Source organism: Amphiprion ocellaris, chromosome 24 (assembly GCF_022539595.1).
Source record: "Amphiprion ocellaris isolate individual 3 ecotype Okinawa chromosome 24, ASM2253959v1, whole genome shotgun sequence".
In the NCBI taxonomy this organism is placed as follows: Eukaryota; Metazoa; Chordata; class Actinopteri; family Pomacentridae; genus Amphiprion; species Amphiprion ocellaris.
Genome location: NC_072789.1, coordinates 13,121,881 through 13,141,684, shown reverse-complemented (window position 1 = coordinate 13,141,684; position 19,804 = coordinate 13,121,881). Strand labels below are relative to the sequence as shown.

The 19,804-nt window shown below is 42.9% G+C and overlaps 1 protein-coding gene across 2 annotated transcripts; it reads left to right on the top strand.

Moving 5' to 3' along the window:
- Positions 1–3,358: 3,358 nt before the first annotated feature.
- obsl1a (obscurin like cytoskeletal adaptor 1a) lies at positions 3,359–19,279 on the top strand. Of its 2 annotated transcripts, none has more exons than XM_023265828.3 (25): positions 3,359–3,712; positions 4,497–5,777; positions 6,901–7,170; positions 7,272–7,532; positions 7,668–7,973; positions 8,242–8,508; positions 8,596–8,871; positions 8,989–9,103; positions 9,464–9,624; positions 9,783–10,055; positions 10,138–10,413; positions 10,498–10,773; positions 10,851–11,126; positions 11,203–11,478; positions 11,557–11,826; positions 11,914–12,180; positions 12,260–12,529; positions 12,616–12,882; positions 15,298–15,564; positions 15,832–15,944; positions 16,029–16,182; positions 16,360–16,521; positions 17,281–17,385; positions 17,475–17,741; positions 17,823–19,279. In XM_023265828.3, the coding sequence occupies exons 2-25, from the start codon at positions 4,583–4,585 to the stop codon at positions 18,098–18,100; spliced, it is 6,648 nt and encodes a 2,215-aa protein (XP_023121596.1). In that variant the 5' UTR covers positions 3,359–3,712; positions 4,497–4,582; the 3' UTR covers positions 18,101–19,279. The 2 variants fall into 2 exon arrangements, with proteins under 2 accessions (XP_023121596.1, XP_054864453.1); XM_055008478.1 differs by lacking the exon at positions 3,359–3,712 and adding an exon at positions 4,226–4,359.
- Positions 19,280–19,804: the final 525 nt, after the last annotated feature.

Sequence of the window (19,804 nt, the reverse complement as noted above, 5' to 3'; positions counted from 1 at the left end):
GACTGTGCAAAGGTTAAACAAACTGTCTCCCATCGATTGCACCACGTCAACAAGACTCAGCTTAGCAACTCTCTGAACATGTGATCTGAAGCAGCAGCAGTGGAGGTTCTGTCTCCTCTTTCCAACAGCTGAAGTAAACAGCAGGAAGGTGGAACAGAGGAGTTTATAAAAAGTGGCTCTGTTTAAACAGCACAGCTACAGTCGACAAGCTGCTGACACTAAAACCACTCAGAGAGAGTCGGAACAACTTGTGTACAACTGTGTACCATTACAATCATGTGCAATAGTGTTAAAGGGACATGTATAGTGTAATTATGTGTAATGAAGACAGGGATATGTGCTAACATAATTGCACAAGGGTTTTCTAATCATCAATGAGCCTTTCAACATGATAAGCTACCACAATGTAGCATTAGAACACAGGAGTGATGGTTGCTGGAAATGTTCCTCTGTACCTCTATGTAGATATTCCATTAAAAATCAGCTGTTTCCAGCTAGAATAGTCATTTACCACATTAACAATGTCTAGACTGTATATATGATTAATTTAATGTTATCTTCATTGAAAAAAACTTTTTCTTTCAAAAATAAGGACATTTCTAATTGACCCCAAACTTATGAATGGTAGTGTATGTAGTGGAATCTTGTGTTACTGTGACATGTTCATTAATATGAACTGTCCCATTTTAAAAACAAGAAAAGCACTGAGAGAGCGACCTACTTGGCCAAGACCGTTCAGTTGTATCATTTCCAACGGATAAGTCCCAATCAGTCCACAGTGGTGGATTTGTAGCAGGATCGCAATCACGTGATCGTCAGCAGGCAACTGACGTAGTGTTCACTTGTAGTTATAGCTACAGTGACACCATGCCGCTATCTCGCAATGATACGGAAATCTTTAACAAATCCGTGGATCCAGACTATAAGCCGCATCACTGCCAAAATCTAATGAATTGGTCCTTGTGTCATTTCTGACCTTCCCTGAAAATTTCATCCAAATCCGTTATTCCGTTTTTGAGTAACGTTGGGAACACACACACAGACAGATGGATAAACGTATGCCGATCGTCACATAACTCTGCCACGTTCCTTGGAGGAGTAATAAATGAATAGAATAGAACTCCTGGAGGTGTTTCAACCACATAAAGCAGCCGCAGCTTTGTGCCAGGTTTTCCTCAGAGATCAATCATTTTAGGAGTTTTCGAGCTGCACTGCTGTATAGATTTGAGTCAGATTTGGATACCTAGTTTGGCTTGATTGACGTCCCGTTACCAACCCTGTGGTCTCTGACAATCCTCTGCAGCTTCCAGATTGAAACCCAATCTGAGGACAAAGAGCAGCGTAGCGCTGTTGACTCCTGATGCTCATCTCACCAACAGCTGCAGGATGACTGCATGGAGCAGAATGTCGGACACCAGCAGCCTTAAATGGAGCCTCCAAATGACTCCAAGGTTCATTTATCACGTCGTTTACTGATGTGTGCTTCTTAGTGTCCATCAGTTTTAACTCTTTTAAGACTGAAATTACTCAAGGTCGCCCATTTCTCGTCTGCTTTAAAGGTTTCAGTGTAGATTTGTGTCCGTCACAAAGGGTTAAAGCTGTCCTGAAGGTCGAATATCTGCGACAGCTTTCCGAGTGCATCATCGGCTTCGGCCGTCTGAAACACTTCACCGGAGGAGATAACTGAGAGCTGCTGTCTGAGAATGCAGGAAATAAGCGTCAACACCGGATTCAGCTCTGTAGACGTGGTAGAGCAGTGTAACTGCATCAGTACTGGTACTGCAGGAGGAAATAAAAATACTACAGCTTAGTGTCCATCTACTGTTCAGCTCTAGAGCACGGCATCCAAATAATCTGTGGATCATAAAGTGATTGACTGAAACTGAGGAAGCCTCACTGAAGTTTTGATACACACAACTGAAAAATAATTTGTTCAGTTTTGATGTTTCCCACTGAGTTAAAACATTGAACCATTATACAAACTGGCCTAATCAGGCAAAATATTGAGGAAGATGTAAAATATAAACTCCGAAAGTCCAAAACTACAACAGATCATCCATGTTGTCTGACCCAAAGGAGTCCTGTATTAGCAACTCCCTGCACAATATAAGAAGCTGAATTAAAAGAAGTCTTTTTTTCAGGTTTTCCTCCTCTAAAATGTTGATATGACATTAAAATTGTCCCCTGACACCGTGAGAGTGAAGATCTCACTGAGAAAATCATAATGACCTGAAATGCCCCCAACACTTAGACAATCTTTCCCTTGTCAGTAACGTCTGCTCTGTTTGGTTTTATCTTCTTTTCTCTAAAGTACAAACCAGCATGAATACAGACTTATTTTACGACTAATATGGGAAAAGTCCTGATAGAATAACCACAGTAAGATGCACATTATTTCTTTGAAAGAATCTCTGATGTAACATAAGTGCCACAAGTGAGGAATATAAAGATAATTCTTATTAGCAAGGAACAAATAATGCTATAATTCAAAAATCCAGTTGTTCTTCGATCATCTGGTGCATTTTCTCGGTTTGCAAACTGATTTTCTGCAAAGACAGTTTAACTTTGTGGCAGATTTAAGCATCCTGAAGTCCAATCTACATTTAGATTTTTACCTAATCTTCCATGTGGAATTTGCAGGCTTCTAAATTGGTGTTTTTGGAAGCAAATGAGACAAAAGCCTTCATCTGCATCTCAAGTGGTTACTAGTTTCTCAAGAACAATAAAAGATCAACACTATTTGTGAATCTCTCTGATTGAACTGAATCTGAATATTTCAAACTGAAACACTGATATAATCCAAAATCCCTCGGATTCCCTAAAGATTCTTGAATTTTTATTAATTTACATGACCGTACATGACCAGACTATTTCTATAATTCTGGATATTAAAATATTTTGAGATCTATAAAAATACCAGAATTCATCTCTTGTCAGACTAAATGTATTAACTCCTCTTTACTAAGTGCATTTGAATGTAACACCATTAATTGAAAGGTAGTAAAGAGAAATTAGTATTTCCTTCAACAGCATTTAATCTGTTCCTGTTTGTTCACGTTCATTGTTTGAGTCACGGCTGAATATAAATCATTTCTCAGTACTGACCAGACAATAATTGTCTATTTGTGGGTCAGCGTGACTCCGGAGCAGCTGGGGTGTCCTTTCTCTTCCGAGGTTTTACTCAGGATCTGTGTTGAGCTGAGTGATCCACGGCAGAGCTCGGCCTCCCCTCTATCTTTAGTGAATGGAGACTTTATCTGAACCGCCGTCATCCAAGCTGCTGGTATTTTTAGGGGTCGGCAGCAGCTGCGAAAGCATTTAATGCCCCCCGCCCTCCATTCCAGCCCCCCTCAGTCTTTAGCTCTGAGACACTATCAGAGCTGATGAGTGGACCAACGTGGTCATTTTCCTTCTGCCACCTGCAACTGGACACCAAACTGAAAGGGACACAGTACAAATAACACCTGGAAATATGGAAAACCTGATTGTTCCTCGCCTGCTTCACACTCAGTGATCAGAAGTCGTGTCAAACGTGAACCAGACTCCAGAAACAACAAACCAGAAAGAAGCCGAAGAGTCTCAGAGCTTGAGGAGACCAAATATCAGCCAACCCTTAAAGAAGAACCATCTGATGCCAGCTTGGATGTTCTGATTTTGAAGTTTGTCCAACAGCAACAGAATGCTTTAAAGAGAGCAACTCCTAAAGAGGGAGGTAAGTTTATTCTGTGACTGAATGGATTAGGTGCCAACAGCATGCTCAGTAAGTAGCTCAGCACATGAGTATAGATCCATGATGCTAGAGGATGTTCACTATGGTGGTGCGTCACACAGCAGAAATGGTTGCAATTCTTCAGGCCAAAGCAAAGCCGGTGACGACATGAAGGAAACTAATGGCAGGAGACTAAAAGTTTTCCAGTTTCTGCTACAAGAACAATGTTTCCTTTAGTTGTGTTGCTGCAAGACCACAAAGCTGACAGCAACTTGGCAACTATGCAACAATTCAGGGACAAAAAAAAAAAAAAAAGACAGATATACGGATCCAGTGGACGTACCATCACACATGTGTTTATGGGTCAGTTTTGTCCCAGTTAGTGACTGCAACAGGGTTATGTGCTGTGTGACAGATGGTTTCCAGAGTCTTTTTTTGGACAGACTACTTTATAAATACACTCTTAAATGAGCTACAGCACCAGCTGAGACAAGCAGAGTGTTTGCTCAAATCCACTTTGGTAAACTACCAAACATGGGAGACAAACAAGTTCAGCTTTGGAAACTGCATTTGGAATATTCAAAGCATTTTATTGAACTCTTCACTCTGCTTTGAATGACTTCAGCCTGATTCCTGATAATAATATTCATGTAATTATCTGGATTCAGTCAGTTCCTACCAGTAGAATAGTTTTTATTGTTTAGATTGTGATTTGTATCAAACAACTGATTTTTGATAAAGATTTTTCTGTTTGCCATCTAAACTATACTTTTCCTTTATCTTACAGCTTCACCAAGGACAAGAGGTGTATTTGGAGAATTCCCAAAGAAAAAGACACTTCTTCATTTAAACTAGACAAAAGGTGACGTATTCATGGATATCTTTGGCGGTGCTCCTCGTGTTCTGGGCTACCCTCGGCCGGTTCTGGCACAATGTGGAACAGATGCAACGCTGAAGTGCCAGATCGGTGGAGACCCTCGTCCAGATGTGATCTGGGAACGTAAAAATGTCCAGATCTTGTCTGAAGGACGCTACAAGCTCTCCGAGGAGGGGAAAGTTTACTTGCTGACCATTACTGGAGTGACCCAGCAGGATGCAGGCCAGTACATCTGCAAGGCCAGAAATAGTGTCGGTGAAACCTATGCAGCAGCTTCGCTCAAAGTGGAAGGAGAGAACCAGGAACAGGATGGAAATCTGAGCCAATCAAGGGTCATTGGTGTGAAGCAACCCATGAAAGAAAATGGGGAATGTGCCGGACAGCTAAATGGCTTCTGCAATGTGCAAAATGGTGAAAACAGGAAAGAAAATGGGCAGGAAATGAATGGAGAGCACAAGTGGAATGGAAGGTTAACTGAAAAGCAAGAAGAGGTTGATTTAACGCCTGATGACAAACCGAGGTTCCTCATTAAACCTTTGTCTCTGCGGGTGGATCGGGGAGAAGACGCTGCCTTCTCCTGTAAAATCTGGGGCACACCTTTACCTGAGGTGACCTGGGAGAAGGACGGGAAGAAGCTCGGCGACATCTTCGAGAGTTCGCACTTCAGTGTGAGCAACCAAGATGGCGGCTGGTTCCAGCTGAAGATCTACTCGACACGCATGCCGGATAAAGGTGTCTACACCTGCAAGGCCGTCAACTGCCAAGGCGAGGCCTTGGCCGGTGCCGTCCTTCTGGTCGAGCCGGTACCAGAGCGAGAGGACAATAAGATGTCCTCCAACAGTCACACCAACAGCCAGTGGTCACCGAAGCACCGGGCCGGGCGGCTCGGTTTGTCCAGGGTCACCGAGGAGCCTCCTGTCAACGCATCCAAAGTCAAGAAGTTCGCAGTAGCCGAGGGGAAGCATGCAAAGTTTCGCTGCTTTGTGACAGGGAAGCCGAAACCCGAGATCATCTGGAAGAAAGACGGGGTTCCCCTGGAGCCCGACAGACGTCACCTGATATTTGAGGACAGAGAGGGCTACTACACACTGAAGGTTCTGTACTGTAAAGTTCAGGATACCGGACTGTATGTGTGTGCTGCATCCAACACTCTGGGAAACACTCTGAGTGCTGTTCACCTGACTGTCAAAGGTAGGAGAGGCCTCCTGGTTTTATTTGTTTTAGAAAAACAAACTGCTTCTTCCCAAAATTGCTACAGAAACAAATGAAACTAACTCATTACTGGTCAAAAATTCCCTTCTAAAAACAGAAGACACAAGGTCAACGCTGCACGTGATCTCCTGCAAATTTAAACACCATAATATAGTAAAGAAAGAATAGCTGCAGTTCTATCCACAGTTATAAATAATACAATTATTATTTAACTGCTCAACATAATGATCTAAACAACATCAAAATCTCTGCCAAAATGTTTCCAACTGCCCATCATAATCATTTTAAGCTGATTAAACCTTAATTCAGAAACACAACACCTTTAATATTCACAAATAAAGAGAATGAAAGAGTCAGAAAGTTGTAAATTTGTGCAAATCTTTGTAAGGAAACATTTTAAAGAAATAGCTACTGGCTGAGTACATGAGTCACTGTGTCACTGATCTCCAACCACATCTATAAAACATTAGCTCATAAGCTACAGCTAATTGCTCAGTGTGCATAGTTGAAATACATGACATCACCTTTAGAAGTGGTTAATTATTTTGTCCTAATCCCTTCACAATGGTCAGATAACCGTCTGGGTCAAAGAGCTCCTTAGATACACAGTTTTATATTGTGCCAGCTGCCTCCATCATAAGAGTCAGTTTATCTCTGGGTCGACATGCCGGACCTTCATTTACAGATAATATGCTGTAGCACGACAGCAGCTGAGCACTAATGTAAAAAGCAGAGGGACGAGAGAACCAAGCAAACTAGGAAAACACGCAAAACCTGCAATTAGTTGGAACTAGTTTTAAGTAGAATATTACTTCTGACAAATAAAACACAAAAATGACACACTCTGCACACTCATTATTGTCCTATTTTTCAGGAAGTGAGAGTTTTCTAATGGTTTCAGTTTCGCAGTTTCTAAGTCATATTTCCTGCCAAATGGCTGCAACAAATCACACACCTATATCTACCGTAACACTGCAAAAGAGCTTTTCTTTGGGTTTCAACAATCCCCATGAATCTTTGTGCTGCATGTATATGTTTTTAACAGTCTAAGCCATGATTGAAATCTAAAACGTGTTCTGTAACGTACAACCTGCTGCTTCAGGTCCAGCTGTGCGGTTCAGCCGTCCGCTGAAGGACGTGGAGGTGAAGGAGAGGGATGTCGCCGTGTTGGAGTGTGAGGTTCCTGATGAGTCGCTGCCGGCTGCCTGGTACCTGGAGGACCAGAGGCTGATGCCCAGCAGCAAATATGGGATGGAGCAGAAAGGAACCAAACGAAGACTCACCATCCACGATGTTGGGACGGACGACGATGGAGTCTACCTCTGTGAGATGCCTGATGGAGCAAAAAGCATCGCTGAACTGTCAGTTAAAGGTCAGTCAAAGGTGTAACATAACTGTATTTTATCATGTGTAAAAAGATAAAGGAAGATTTTTCAGAGAAGTTCTACACTGGCTGAGATATTTTACTTACAGGAACTATAGTTCGTAAACTTCCTCGGAAGCTGGAGGTCCTGGAGGGTGAGAACGCAGCGTTCTGTGTGGAGGTGGAGAGCGACGACATGGAGGTCCACTGGTTCAAAGACGGTTTAAAGCTGCACGAGACACACCAAACGATTCTCAAGTCTTTTGGCAAAACTCACATCCTTGTCTTCGTCAACGTGGCCTATCAAGACTCTGGCGTTGTGACGTTTGTTGCAGGAAGATCCAAGACTTCATCACGCCTAAAAGTCAAAGGTATATTTCAGATTTTTTCAGTTTCCTAAAGGTTTCTGCTGATTTGATTGACAGTCGTGCTGTCCACAGCAACATTTGTGACAGATTTACTGAAGCCAAGAACGAACCAGTTATCAAACATCACCTGTGTTTTAGCCACCAGACACTGTCCTCCTATCTGTCCGGTGGGAGTCAAAATGGACATAGATCGGCCCAACAGTGCTCTGCTCACCTGGGTTCCTGCCCCAAACAGCCAGACCTCCACTCGCTCCATCTTTGTGCTGGAGATGAAAGAGGTGGGTTCCCAGGAGTGGCAGAAGTGTTTCACCTCGGAGACGTCCACGTCGGCGGAGGTCATCGGCGACAGCGTGCCATGTGAAGGCGACTACCGCTTCCGAGTCTGCTGCGTCAACAAGTATGGACGAAGTGGCCACGTGGAGTTCCCCAAAGTGGTCCATCTGGGTGAGGAACAGTGTGAGGTAGAAGAATGCATAAATATTTGTTGTAAGCAAAGACTTTCTAGCATCATACTGTCTGAGTCAAGGGAGTATGAAGTGAAATGTATAATGGAAAACCAGGATTTAAATGTGAATGTTCAGTAGCCGACTAAAATCTCAGATGGAAGTTTGGCGTTGTATTGTACTGATTTGAAACCAAAACTGCTTTGGAAATCTACAGCATTTACACAACATATATTCCTTTATATTTCTACTTTTTCTATTTTTCTAAGTCCCTGGACCAAAGATACGTAGTCGCCTCCAAAGCTGTGAGGTGGAGGAAGGAGAAGACGCTCGCTTCTCCATCGAACTGTCTGCCACAATGGTTGGAACCTGGTTTTTAAATAGCGCCCAGCTGCAGCACGGCGGACGATATTCAGTCCGACAGACCCAAACACAACACTCACTGGTGATCCACGAGGCTCAAACAGCAGAGGACACAGCAGAGGTCACGTTCATCGCCAACGGAGTCCGCGATTCAGCTGTGCTCAGAGTTAAACGTAAAGATCTGCTATTGCTGTTCCATTTAGCAGGTGGTGGATGCTTTTCCTTGGACTTCACCTGTTGTATGCGTTTGTATTTTGCAGCTGCTGTAGTCAAATTCCAGCCTCAGTCGGAGTTCGACAGCAACAAGAAGGTGGAGGCAGGTGAAGCCATTGTCCTCTACTGTGAAGTGTCCCACCCTTTTGCTAAAGTGTCCTGGTGCAAAGATGGGAAGGAGCTCCAGGTGACCGAAGGACTGAACATCCAGTCAGATGGGAATATGAGGAGGATTGTAATCCAGTCTGCTGATGCATCTCACTGTGGAGTTTACACGTGTGAAACTTCAGGGGACGTCATCAAATTCAACGTGGATGTTGCAGGTAAATTTTATCTTTCTGAATATACTTAATCATAACAAAATTTTCAATAGGCAATTCATATCATACCTTGTGTTCCAGTAGTTGGAATTCATTCTTCCCTCCTCCTGTTTGTTTCAGGTCCTCCAGTGGAGTTCAGTCCAGTCCCAGAGGATGAGCTCCATAAGTCCAGCATGGAGCTGGACCCAGTGGTGCTGCTCTGCCACGTCTCCAGAGACGATGCTGAAGTTGTTTGGTAAGGCAATGAGGAGAGAAACCTGTTTTTAAATATGGATATTAAAAAGATTCAGTTGGTGCTTTTATTACAGCCCTTTTTTGTTTTTACATGCAGTGGGGATGCACTACATCATTCATTTAGAGGGTTAAAAATTTCTCCAAAGCGATCATCTTTTTATTGGACTATTAACCACTGAATCAAACTTTGAATTTTAATAAAAATCTAAGTAAAGGCATCTCATTTAATCTTTATATCTGTGTGCTAATAGTGTATGAAGCCCCATTACTGGGTTGTTCTACTTGAACATTTACTTTTATATAGCTTTACATTTAGTATGCTACTTGAGACCTTGTGTTCTATAGTTGTTTGTGTTTTCAGGTACAAGGACGGCTATGAGATCCAGCCTAACGACAACATCACCCTGCAGGCTGAGGGAACCATGAGGAGGTTGATCATCCGCTCAGCAGACACCTCAGATGCTGGAACCTACACTTGCCAAGCAGGAAACAACAGCATGGAGTTCACCGTCAATGTCAGAGGTCACTAAGCTTTCTGACTCATGTTGTTCCAATAATAACTGCACTGATGATTTGCAGAGGAGTCAAGTGCAAAACATCTATTTTAATTTCTAGAAATTAAACGTGGTATTTCTGCAAACACAATATGACCTCAGTCTCCCTCTAACCTGTAAATGCAGAACCTCCAGCGATGATTGTGGAGCCCAAGGATGATGTAGTGATGGAGAGCTACATCTCAGAGGAGATCCAGCTGCAGTGTGAGTTGTCTCGTTCCAGCGGGAAGGTTCGCTGGTTCAAGGATGGCCAGCAGCTGGAGGAAAGCGACAACATCCAGCTGATATCAGAAGGTCCTTACAGGAGGTTGACCATCGTCTGTGGCTCGGCGGAGGATGGTGGAGAGTACGTCTGTGAAACGGATGGAGACTCCGTCTTTTTCCAGCTCACTGTTACAGGTGAGTGCTCACTTTTGATTATAATATACACCTAATACAACTAATACAAATGGTGAATTTAAACATCCTCTTTCCGCTTCAGAGCCACCAGTGAGAATCATTTCTCCCAGTGAATCAGAGTTAGAAGTGACCCGTTTGGCTTCAGAAAGGCTGGAGCTCAGCTGTGAGATTTCCCAGGTGGATGCTCCAGTCCGGTGGTACAGAGACAGCATGGAGGTGGAGGAGAGTCAGAACCTGATCCTGGAGGTGGATGGAGCCCACCGTCGGCTGGTCATACCTTTAACCACTGTGGATGATGCAGGCGAGTATGTATGTGACACTGAGGATGACTCTGTGGCCTTCCTGGTGACTATTACAGGTAAGCAGTGTTACTATCTTGATTAATGGAAACTTCAGGATTTTATCCTTTTTAAATGCTATACCCCTCTTCTTTTCCACTTAGAGCAACCAGTGACGCTTACTCGTCCTAAAAACACACCCGACAAACTCGAGAGTTTTGCCGGCAAACCAATTGTTCTAGAGATCGAGGTCTCCCGACCTACAGCAGAAGTCACTTGGTGGCTAAATGGTAGAAAAATAGAGCAAAGCAGTAATGTCACCATCACAGAGGATGGACTCATCCGCCGTCTAACCATCCATGCTCCCACTCCAGAGGATTCCGGGAAATACACCTGCGATGCTGTCGATGATACAATTGATTTCCAGGTCAAAGTTTCAGGTAGGAAGCAAAGGTTGGCTTTGGAGGAATTTTCTGGCCCAGAAAGTTATTTTTAAGACCTAATTATGTCTCCTCAGAGCCACCAGTGAAGATCCTAAGAAAGTCCGAGGTCAATACAAATCTAAAGTTCCTGATTTCTGATGACATCGTGCTGGAGTGTGAGCTCTCCAGAGCTAATGCTGCTACCAAATGGTACAAAGACGGCTGCCGTGTTGAGGGTGATGAAAGGTTCTGCGAAGAGGAGGAAGGATCTTTCCGTTCGCTGGTCATCCTCAATGCTGAACTCAAAGACTCAGGAGAGTATTTCATGGATGTTGGAGACGACAGTATCAGCTTCCAGGTTACAGTAGAAGGTAAACCTCAGCTAGCTGATTTTAGTGTTTAAAGGTGAAAGAAAACTTGAATTAATCACAGTTTTCTTCTTCTTAGAGCCTCCAGTGACTATTGTAGGAAACTCTAGTGACCCCGATTACCAGGAGATGGTGGCCGGTGATGACCTGATCCTGGCCTGTGAGGTGTCCCGTCCCAACGCCCCAGTTCAGTGGTTCTGTAATGATCAGCTGCTCACTGATGATTCTAGAACCTACATCGAGAGCTACGGGACTCTGAGGAAAATCATCATCTCACGTGTCACGTCTTCAGACTCTGGAAAATACATTTGTGACGCTGTGGATGACAAGATGATCAGCATTGTCCGGATTCAAGGTACAAACGCAGCGTGTAGGACAGAGAAAGAGTCTGATCTTAAAGGTCTCTAATGTTTGGCTGTTGTTTTTCTTAAAGATGCTCCAGTTACATTTGTAAACAAGGAGGATGACATTGTGGTGACGGGTTATGAAGCAGAGAGTGTGGAGTTGACTAGCTATGTGTCAAAGGACAGTGCTCTGGTGCGCTGGATGAAAGACTGGACACCTGTCGAAGGCGAACGCTTTAAATCTCTCATGGAGGGCCATAAACGCACTCTGATGATCGAGCCTCTGAGGCGGTCCGATGCCGGCGAGTACACCTGCGATGTCAACACAGACCAGATGCACTTCAGCCTGCTGGTGAAAGGTTCGAAATTAATCTTTTATATCCAACAACATTGGAGGAAGCTGTCTGGTAAATATGTCATATAAACCTTAATCTTCTATATTGTAGAAATGCGAATTAAGTTCACGAGGCCCCTTCAGGATACTGTGGCTCACGCTGACGGTATGGTGACCCTTCGCTGTGAGGTGTGCAAACCAAAAGCAGATGTCCAGTGGCTGAAGAACGGCATGGAAATGGTTCCAAGCAGGAGGTTCACTATTCGGGCAGATGGAGTCGAACGGAGCTTGACCATCCATCGTTTAACCGGAGAGGATGCAGGAGAGTACGCCTGTGAGTCCAGAGATGACCGGACCGTTGCCAAACTGAAAGTAGAGCGTAAGTAGACATAGAGTCAAACTTTCTGTTTTTCCTTACATGGGGCAGCAGCTTCACGAGCTTCCTTCTGTCTCCTCAGTGCCCAGAGTGGTGGAGTTCCTCACCGAGCTCCACAACACGACTGTGCTAGAAGGTGAAGACGCCACCTTCAAATGTGTTGTTTCTCCTGATGACGTCCAGCTGGTCTGGCTCATGGACAATGAGCCTATCACCATGGGAGATCGTTTCCAGGCAACCCAGAATGGCCTGTGCCACACTTTGCTGATTAAAAAGTGCCAGATATTGGACTGTTCAAAGATTACTGCAGAGGCTGAGGGGAACATGAGCAAAGCAAGTCTCAAAGTTCAGGGTAAGATCATTTATGCAAGCAACAGAGACCACAATGACCATCAGTCCATGGTCACCGCTATATCTGACTCTCCTTACTGTGTTCAGAGGCTCAGGTCATGTTCACTAAGAAAATGGAGGCTGTTATGGCGGAAGAGTTTGGTGATGCCACCATGGAGACAGAGATCAGCCTGGAGACAGGGGAGGTCCAGTGGATGAGGCAGGGGGTGGTCATCCAGTCTGGACCCCGACACACTGTGGCCCAGAATGGCTGTAAACGCAGTCTCACCATCCACAACCTGACGATGTCCGACCGGGGAACCTACCGCTGCGAGACTCTTCATGACCGCACGCAGGTCAAACTCAATGTAGAACGTAAGTGGTCGACTATGGGTTGATATGTTTCCAGAAATGTTTTAAACCTTAACCTACAGCTAAACCTGAATCCACACAGATTCTAGGGTTGCAACGAGGAACGTGTTGAGCCATGATCAGGACCAAACATGATTTTTTTAACTTATCAGCATTGGCTCTTTCCTTTGTTTATGTCCACTGGCACATCTGTGTCAGCTGCACCAGAATGCATTATGAAAAACAGTTTTGGCTGAATGACATTAAGCATCACGGAAGTCTTTGTCATGATGCCCATTGCTAGCTAAACTCCCACAATGCTCTCTGCTTGCCACCATGAACTGCTTACAGTCTGAGAGACCAACTACAGTGTTAAACAGTAAGAGCCTCCACCTGGTGGAGCAACCAGATACTACAGCTGATCTACAATATGTTCTGTAGGGAATACAAGATTTTGACGGATTTAAAGGTTGGTGGAGCAGATGCAGAACGCAGTACTTTTCTGAATGCATTGTGAAGCTATTCTGTTTTAAAGCACGTACACTGGATTGATTTTAATAACTTCAATGTACTTGAAGTGTCTATTATTTAGGAAAATACGTTCTGATTAGAACTAAAAATCAGCAGAAGCTGAATAATAAAAGACTCAGATTGGAAGGAAAAACTCTATTTGGTCATCCCTAAATGCAAGTAACAATTATTATGATTATTTTGATTTATCTATTAATGTAACTGTTCATAAACTGATTCATTATTTCATGTACAAAATGTCAAGGAATTTAAGTTGCCCAATTCTTTCCACAATAAAAACCAAAAGAATATGCAATTAACAACTATACTGAAGGGATAAAAGCAGCTCTGAAACCAACACTACAAGTCAAACATTATTTTCCAGCACTTTCCAAACAAGACAATTATAACAAGCAGGAGTTATTCACTTGTGAGTGTATGGCATTGATTTGTGTCTGGCATCTGATCTGACAGATGCGGTCTGGCCAAGGGAAGAACAGGACATGGTGAAAGTGTGTTTCACAGTATGTCAGCGTAAAAAGGCTCTAAGAATAGCTGGGCCAGACCTGGAAGTGTGAAAAGGTTTTTGAAACACAGCCATGCTCTTATACAATGCTGTACTGAGTGACACTGTGACAATGAACTGCTGCAGTAGGTGTTGTTTTTGTAATGCGATAAACTGAGCTGTATCTATATTTGAACCACCTTTTGTTGTCCTTGAAACACATTGTTGTTTTAAAGTAGCGTGGACGCCGCAGCTGTGCCTTCAAGCATTAGAATTGTTCTTAAGATGCAAATGGGTCATTCTGCCTCAATTCAGCAAATAAAAAAAAGAGGTTTATGGTCCAACATCTTCAGTCTGACAGATTTTTTTTAAAGTGGTGAATATTGATTGAGTTGATCGTGAAAAATCTGGGCTCATAGCTAACATTAGTTGTGGAGTTACAATTCTTAAAGAAAATGAAGACATGAAGATTTTTGCATCATTTTCTTCCACCAACCAGTGGATCAATGTTTGAAGCCATAACCTGAGAAACAACGTAGCTGGAAGCCTGAGAATTTACAGGCTTATTTAGTTGAACATCAGGTCTGATAGAATAACACAAACCAGTTATATAATGGTGCAAATTAGGTAAAAAAAAAAAAAAAATTGTCCATGTTTCTTTTCTATTCTGATAATCCACCAAGCATAAAACCTTTATTTTTCACCTTAAGAGGCTGATCATTTTCCCCTGTTATTTTCACCAATAGGAGCTTTAATAATGTAGAGTATGATGCCAGTTGGGTGGTTTCACCATCTGACCTGCTCAATAATTGTTTAAATATTGGCCAGTGGTGAAAAAAATGTGAATTTCAACAATTATTTTCTCATAAAGTGCCTCTGAGTGGCATCATACTCTACATTATTAAAGCTCCTTTTGGTGAAAATGGATGGAAATATAGGTATTATGTATGGTGGAATATAAGAATAGAAAAAAACAATATGGACATTTTTTGACCAAACCCGTGCAATCATATAACTGATTTGTATTATCCTATCACACCAGATGTACATATCAATGGACTTTTAAATTTTCAGGACTCCACCTACGTTATTTATTCAGTTATGGCTTCAAACATTGATCCAAAGATTGGTGGAAGAAAACAATTCAAAAACCAACATGATGCACCTTCTTTAAGAATTTTTAATGCAAAAACTAATGTTAGGTATGAGCCCAGATTTCCTACATGATGAACTCAATCAATATTCCCCAAAAATCTGACAAATACTAAATGGTCAGGCATGAACTTTATTTAAAATTTGGTGAATTGAATTATTCCTTAATATACAGCTTTAAAATGTCGCATTCTCAAAACTGCACACAGATTTTCAACATTTTTTCAACAATCCACTCACTACTCTGCTCTTCCCTCTCCAATATAATGCAGCCCGTAAAATCACCATCTGCAAAGGCCTGACTGACCAAGAAACCCTGGAACGAGAGACGGCGTCCTTTGAGGTGGAGCTGTCCCACACCGATGTGGAGGGCATCTGGCAGAAGGACGGCATCCGGGTGAAGCCAAACAACCAGTGGCGGGTCAGCACCAACGGCCGGGTCCACGGCCTCACCCTGTCCAGCCTCACCCTAGAGGACACCGGCAGCATCGTGTTCTCAGCTGAAGGAGTGCGCACCTCAGCCAGGCTCATCGTGAAAGGTAAAGGAGCTCATGTGTGAAAGACTTTAAATCCCCTCAGGAAGTGATTGTAACTGTAGATTGGAAAACCAACAACTCTCCAAAAAGAGGATGGAGACGTCCAAAGACACTCGTAGACAGCCGAGAACTTAGGTTGAAAGCTCTCTAAAAGACTTTCTAGGAGATTACAAATGTCTTGTGTTGCAGTTTAATGTACTATCACAGGATGTGAACCTTTACTAATTAAGGTTTCTAATGGTTTTGTTGACTAACTGTATTAACTGACAGAGACACCAGTGTCCATCCTGAAACCGCTGACTGATGTCCGTGTGGAGGAGGAATTTCCCGCCACTCTGGAGTGTGAATTATCCAGACAAAATGTTGAAGTCAGATGGCTCAAGGTAAACAAAAAGAAAGAAGGCCACAGTTTTATTGGCTGCATAAAAAATAAAGAAAAACACTGAATTACCTCTTCTGTGGATCAGAACGGGATGGAGCTGAAGCCAGGGAAGAACTGTCGGATCTACTCCATGGGTCGGAAGCGGTTCTGTCAGATCATGCAGTGTTGTCGTGCCGATTCTGGCTCCTACACCTGTGATACAGGAGAAATCAACACTTCATGTACACTGGAGGTTTATGGTAAACGTCTGATCCAACACATCACATGAAAACCCTGAAGATTTCTGATAGTATTTTACATTTCAATACCGAAAGCTTAAAGTCTACCTCCATCTAGTGGTTTTAATTTGACAAATCTTCTAACTGTAGTTCTGTTTATGGCGTCTAATTCCTTGATCTCTGCACTAAACCTCACAGAGCATGAGCTGCAGATAGTGCAGGACCTGGAGGATCTGTACATCCAGGAGGACCAGAACGCCGTCTTCATGTGTGAGGTTTCTCTGGAGGATGTGACCGGGGAGTGGTTCAAGGACGGACACAAGATCCGACCCACCAACACCATCAAGACTCGGACTGAAGGTCAGCGGAGAAAGGAGTTGAGGAGCTGAATAGTAGATGAGAATCCGAAGCAAACTCACAGTTAAATCGCAAATAGTATTTGAGTGAGTCAGAGAAGAAGATTTTTTGAACTGGGGTTATATTTACTAAAACATAGCAGATATTCTTGTGTCTCATTTTCCACAGATAACAGGAAAATACACAGATTTCTGTCAAATATGGTCACAAAAGGACAAATCATACTTACTGTTGTGTGTCGTCACCCCTCTCTGAGGCAGCAGTTTGATGGACAAACATTTCAATAAATCCTATCCTGTGCTGCCGACCTTCTGTAAATAGACAAGTGGAATCGGGTGTAAAGAATGAAGATGGATTAAGAAGCACATAGAGCAAACCCAAGAATAACGTGTGCCTATGTAGATTAAGATGTATAGAAGAATGTGAACCAAGCGGAGATCAAATTAGGAGGAGAGCCGGGTTCTGCTCAAGGTTTCTTCCCTGTTAAAAGGGTGTTTTTCTTGCCACTGTCGCCTTAGGACTTGCTCTGGGGGTTCAGGCATATGGGTTCTGTAAAGCCTCTTGAGACAATTTGACTGTAATTGGCACTATAGAAATAAAACTGAATTGAAAATTGAGAATTGTCAGAAAAATGTAGAAGCTTAACTAGTGGCTCTTGTGTGTAGGAAGCACTCAGGTGGACACAGAAGGACTCACAGGTTCTCGGGTGAAGGACTTAAATTTGTGTTGTTCTCCTCAATAACAATAATACTGCTCTTCCAGGGACCAAACACTTCCTGCTGATGTGTAACGTCACAGCTGAAGATGCTGGAGAAATCCGCTTTGCAGCCAGAGACATTGAATCCACAGCATACCTGGAGGTAGAAGGTGTGTCCAGTTTTACTTTCACTTTCTTTCTCATTTTAGCAACTTTAAATGTTTCATACTATATCTTTACAATTCTCCTTGTATTTCAGAGCTTCCGGTGTCCATAGTAAAACCCCTGAGAGACCGAACAGCACTGGAGAAACACCGCGTGATCCTCGAATGCACCGTTTCGTCGCCTCGCTGCAGCGCAACGTGGTACAAAGGCAGAGAGGAGCTGGTTCCCACAGACCGGTTGGAGATCCTGGCTGACGGCTGCTGCCACAAACTGGTGATCCAGCAGGTGGCCGTGGAGGACGAGGGCACCTACAGTGTCGAGGTGGGCGAGCACACGTCCAAGGCCAAGCTCCTGGTGGAAGGTAAGTAAAAGAACTGGATCCATTATGGGTGAAATCAAGTTTTTCCTCTTAGCACTGTGTTGACGCTTTGTGCTGCTGCAGCTCAGGCCCTGGTGATGGTCCAAGATCTCGAGGACATCGAGGTGATGGAATCAGAACCGGCATCTTTCCAGTGTGAGGTGTCGGTTGCCATAAACAAGCCTCCTGTTTGGACTCTGAATGGAGAAAACCTTCAGCCGGGTCCTTCAGTCCGCCTGGAGAACCATGGGACGCTGCATAAACTCATCCTGAAGAACACCAGCGTGGACATGAGCGGGACGGTGAACTTCACTCTGGGGAAGGCGAAGAGCAGCGCAATGCTCAGCGTGGTGGGAAACTAAAGAGAAGACTGAGGAAAGAAAGTGACTCTAGAAGGAGAGAAGAAAGTGAAAAGACTGATTGTGATGATGGGAATCACTGATTAACCCTAAAACTGCACCTTCTTTTTCTGTGGTGACTTCAATGAAAGGTTTCGGGCGATCTTAGACAGCCCGAATATGTGCCGCCAGTCAAGATATTATTCATTTTTTACAGTGTAGATTATATTTATTTGCCTGATAAAGATTTCTAGTTGACTTCCTTCTTGATTTTGGTGAAAAATCAAAGTCTTTCAAAAAATGTTCTCTAAGGAAGTAATCATTAAACTCAAACTATGAACAAGGTGTTAATATTTTCTAATATCGATATGCCAAAAAATAATAATTATAGAGACACCATGGTGGGATCTTGTTTTAATCTCAAGGTAAAGTGAATCTGCAACAAAAAATGCAAAAGAAAGTCAATCTCCAGAGTGAGAAGATGCTGCTTTTCTCTGTCTTAAGGGACATTTTAAAAACACACTGCAACAGGTACTGATCTGATGTAATGAATCCAATCCTTTCATGCAATGGAGTCATTTAAAACCAGATCGTTCACGATAATTATTCCAAACCAGCAAAGACTCTCCCAAACCTTCTCTATATTTCTGTAGAATCATTATCTTTTCCTTCAAACACAAGGGCACAAAAATATATTTTGTCCTTTATTTCTAAGTGAAGATGTAACTGTTCAGTCCAGTCGATGGTTTTATTCTGATCAGTGCATAGAAACACACATTAATGAAGTAATACTGGGAGATAATCATTAAAATTAAATTACTGTGCACAATAAACCGCACTATGAAGCTTTAATGGTGACTTCTACTGGTTACATTTCCCCTGTAAATATTGGTTTCCAATAAAAATGTAGGACATTAAATGAAATTAGTATTTTTTTCTCAGACCATGAGCCAAACATTTCACTTTAGTAGCTCTTAAATAATGTTCCAGTTTTATTACATCTACATTCTGAAGGTTTTTATATGGGGTTTGTTTACTTATGAATTACAGCGTGATTTACAGAACAGCTTGTTCCAAAAAACGTGGTGATTTTTTGAATTTATTTTTTGCTGGCTGTGGACAGTATTTTCAGATTCATGGAGCTACCAAAGCAAAAACATTTGACTCAAATACACTACACATGAAAAGTTTGGACATACCTTCTCATCGAATGGTTTTTCTTTATTTTCAGGACTACTTACATTGTAGATCCTCACTGAAGGCATTCTCTCGATGAGCTTCATGAGGTAGTCACCTGAAATGGTTTTCACTTCACAGGTGTGCCTCGTCAAGGTTAATTTGTGGAATTTCTTGCCTTCTTCATGGGGTTGGGACCATCAGTTGTGTTGTGCAGAAGTCAGGTTGGTACACAGTTGACAGCCCCAGTTGACAACTGCTAGAATCCACATTATGACAAGAACAATCAGCTAAGAGAAACGACAGTCCATCATTACTTTAAGATCTGAAGGTCAGTCAGTCCAGACCAGCCTCAGAAATGGCAAGTTAACAGCAGCTCAGATTAGAGCCCAGATAAATGCCACACAGAGTTCTAGTAGCAGACACATCTCTACATCAACTGTTCAGAGGAGACTGCACCAATCAGGCCTTTATGGTCAAATAGCTGCTAAGAAACCACTACTGAGGAAAAGCAACAAGCAGAAGAGATTTGTTTGGGCCAAGAAACACAAG

Coding starts and splice junctions, on each gene's coding strand:
- obsl1a (XM_023265828.3), top strand. CDS start 4,583: ATGGATATCTTTGGCGGTGCTCCTCGTGTTCTGGGCTACCCTCGGCCG. Junction 10,414..10,497: donor CTTCCTGGTGACTATTACAG/GTAAGCAGTGTT, acceptor TTTTCCACTTAG/AGCAACCAGTGACGCTTACT. Junction 17,386..17,474: donor AGCATACCTGGAGGTAGAAG/GTGTGTCCAGTT, acceptor CTTGTATTTCAG/AGCTTCCGGTGTCCATAGTA.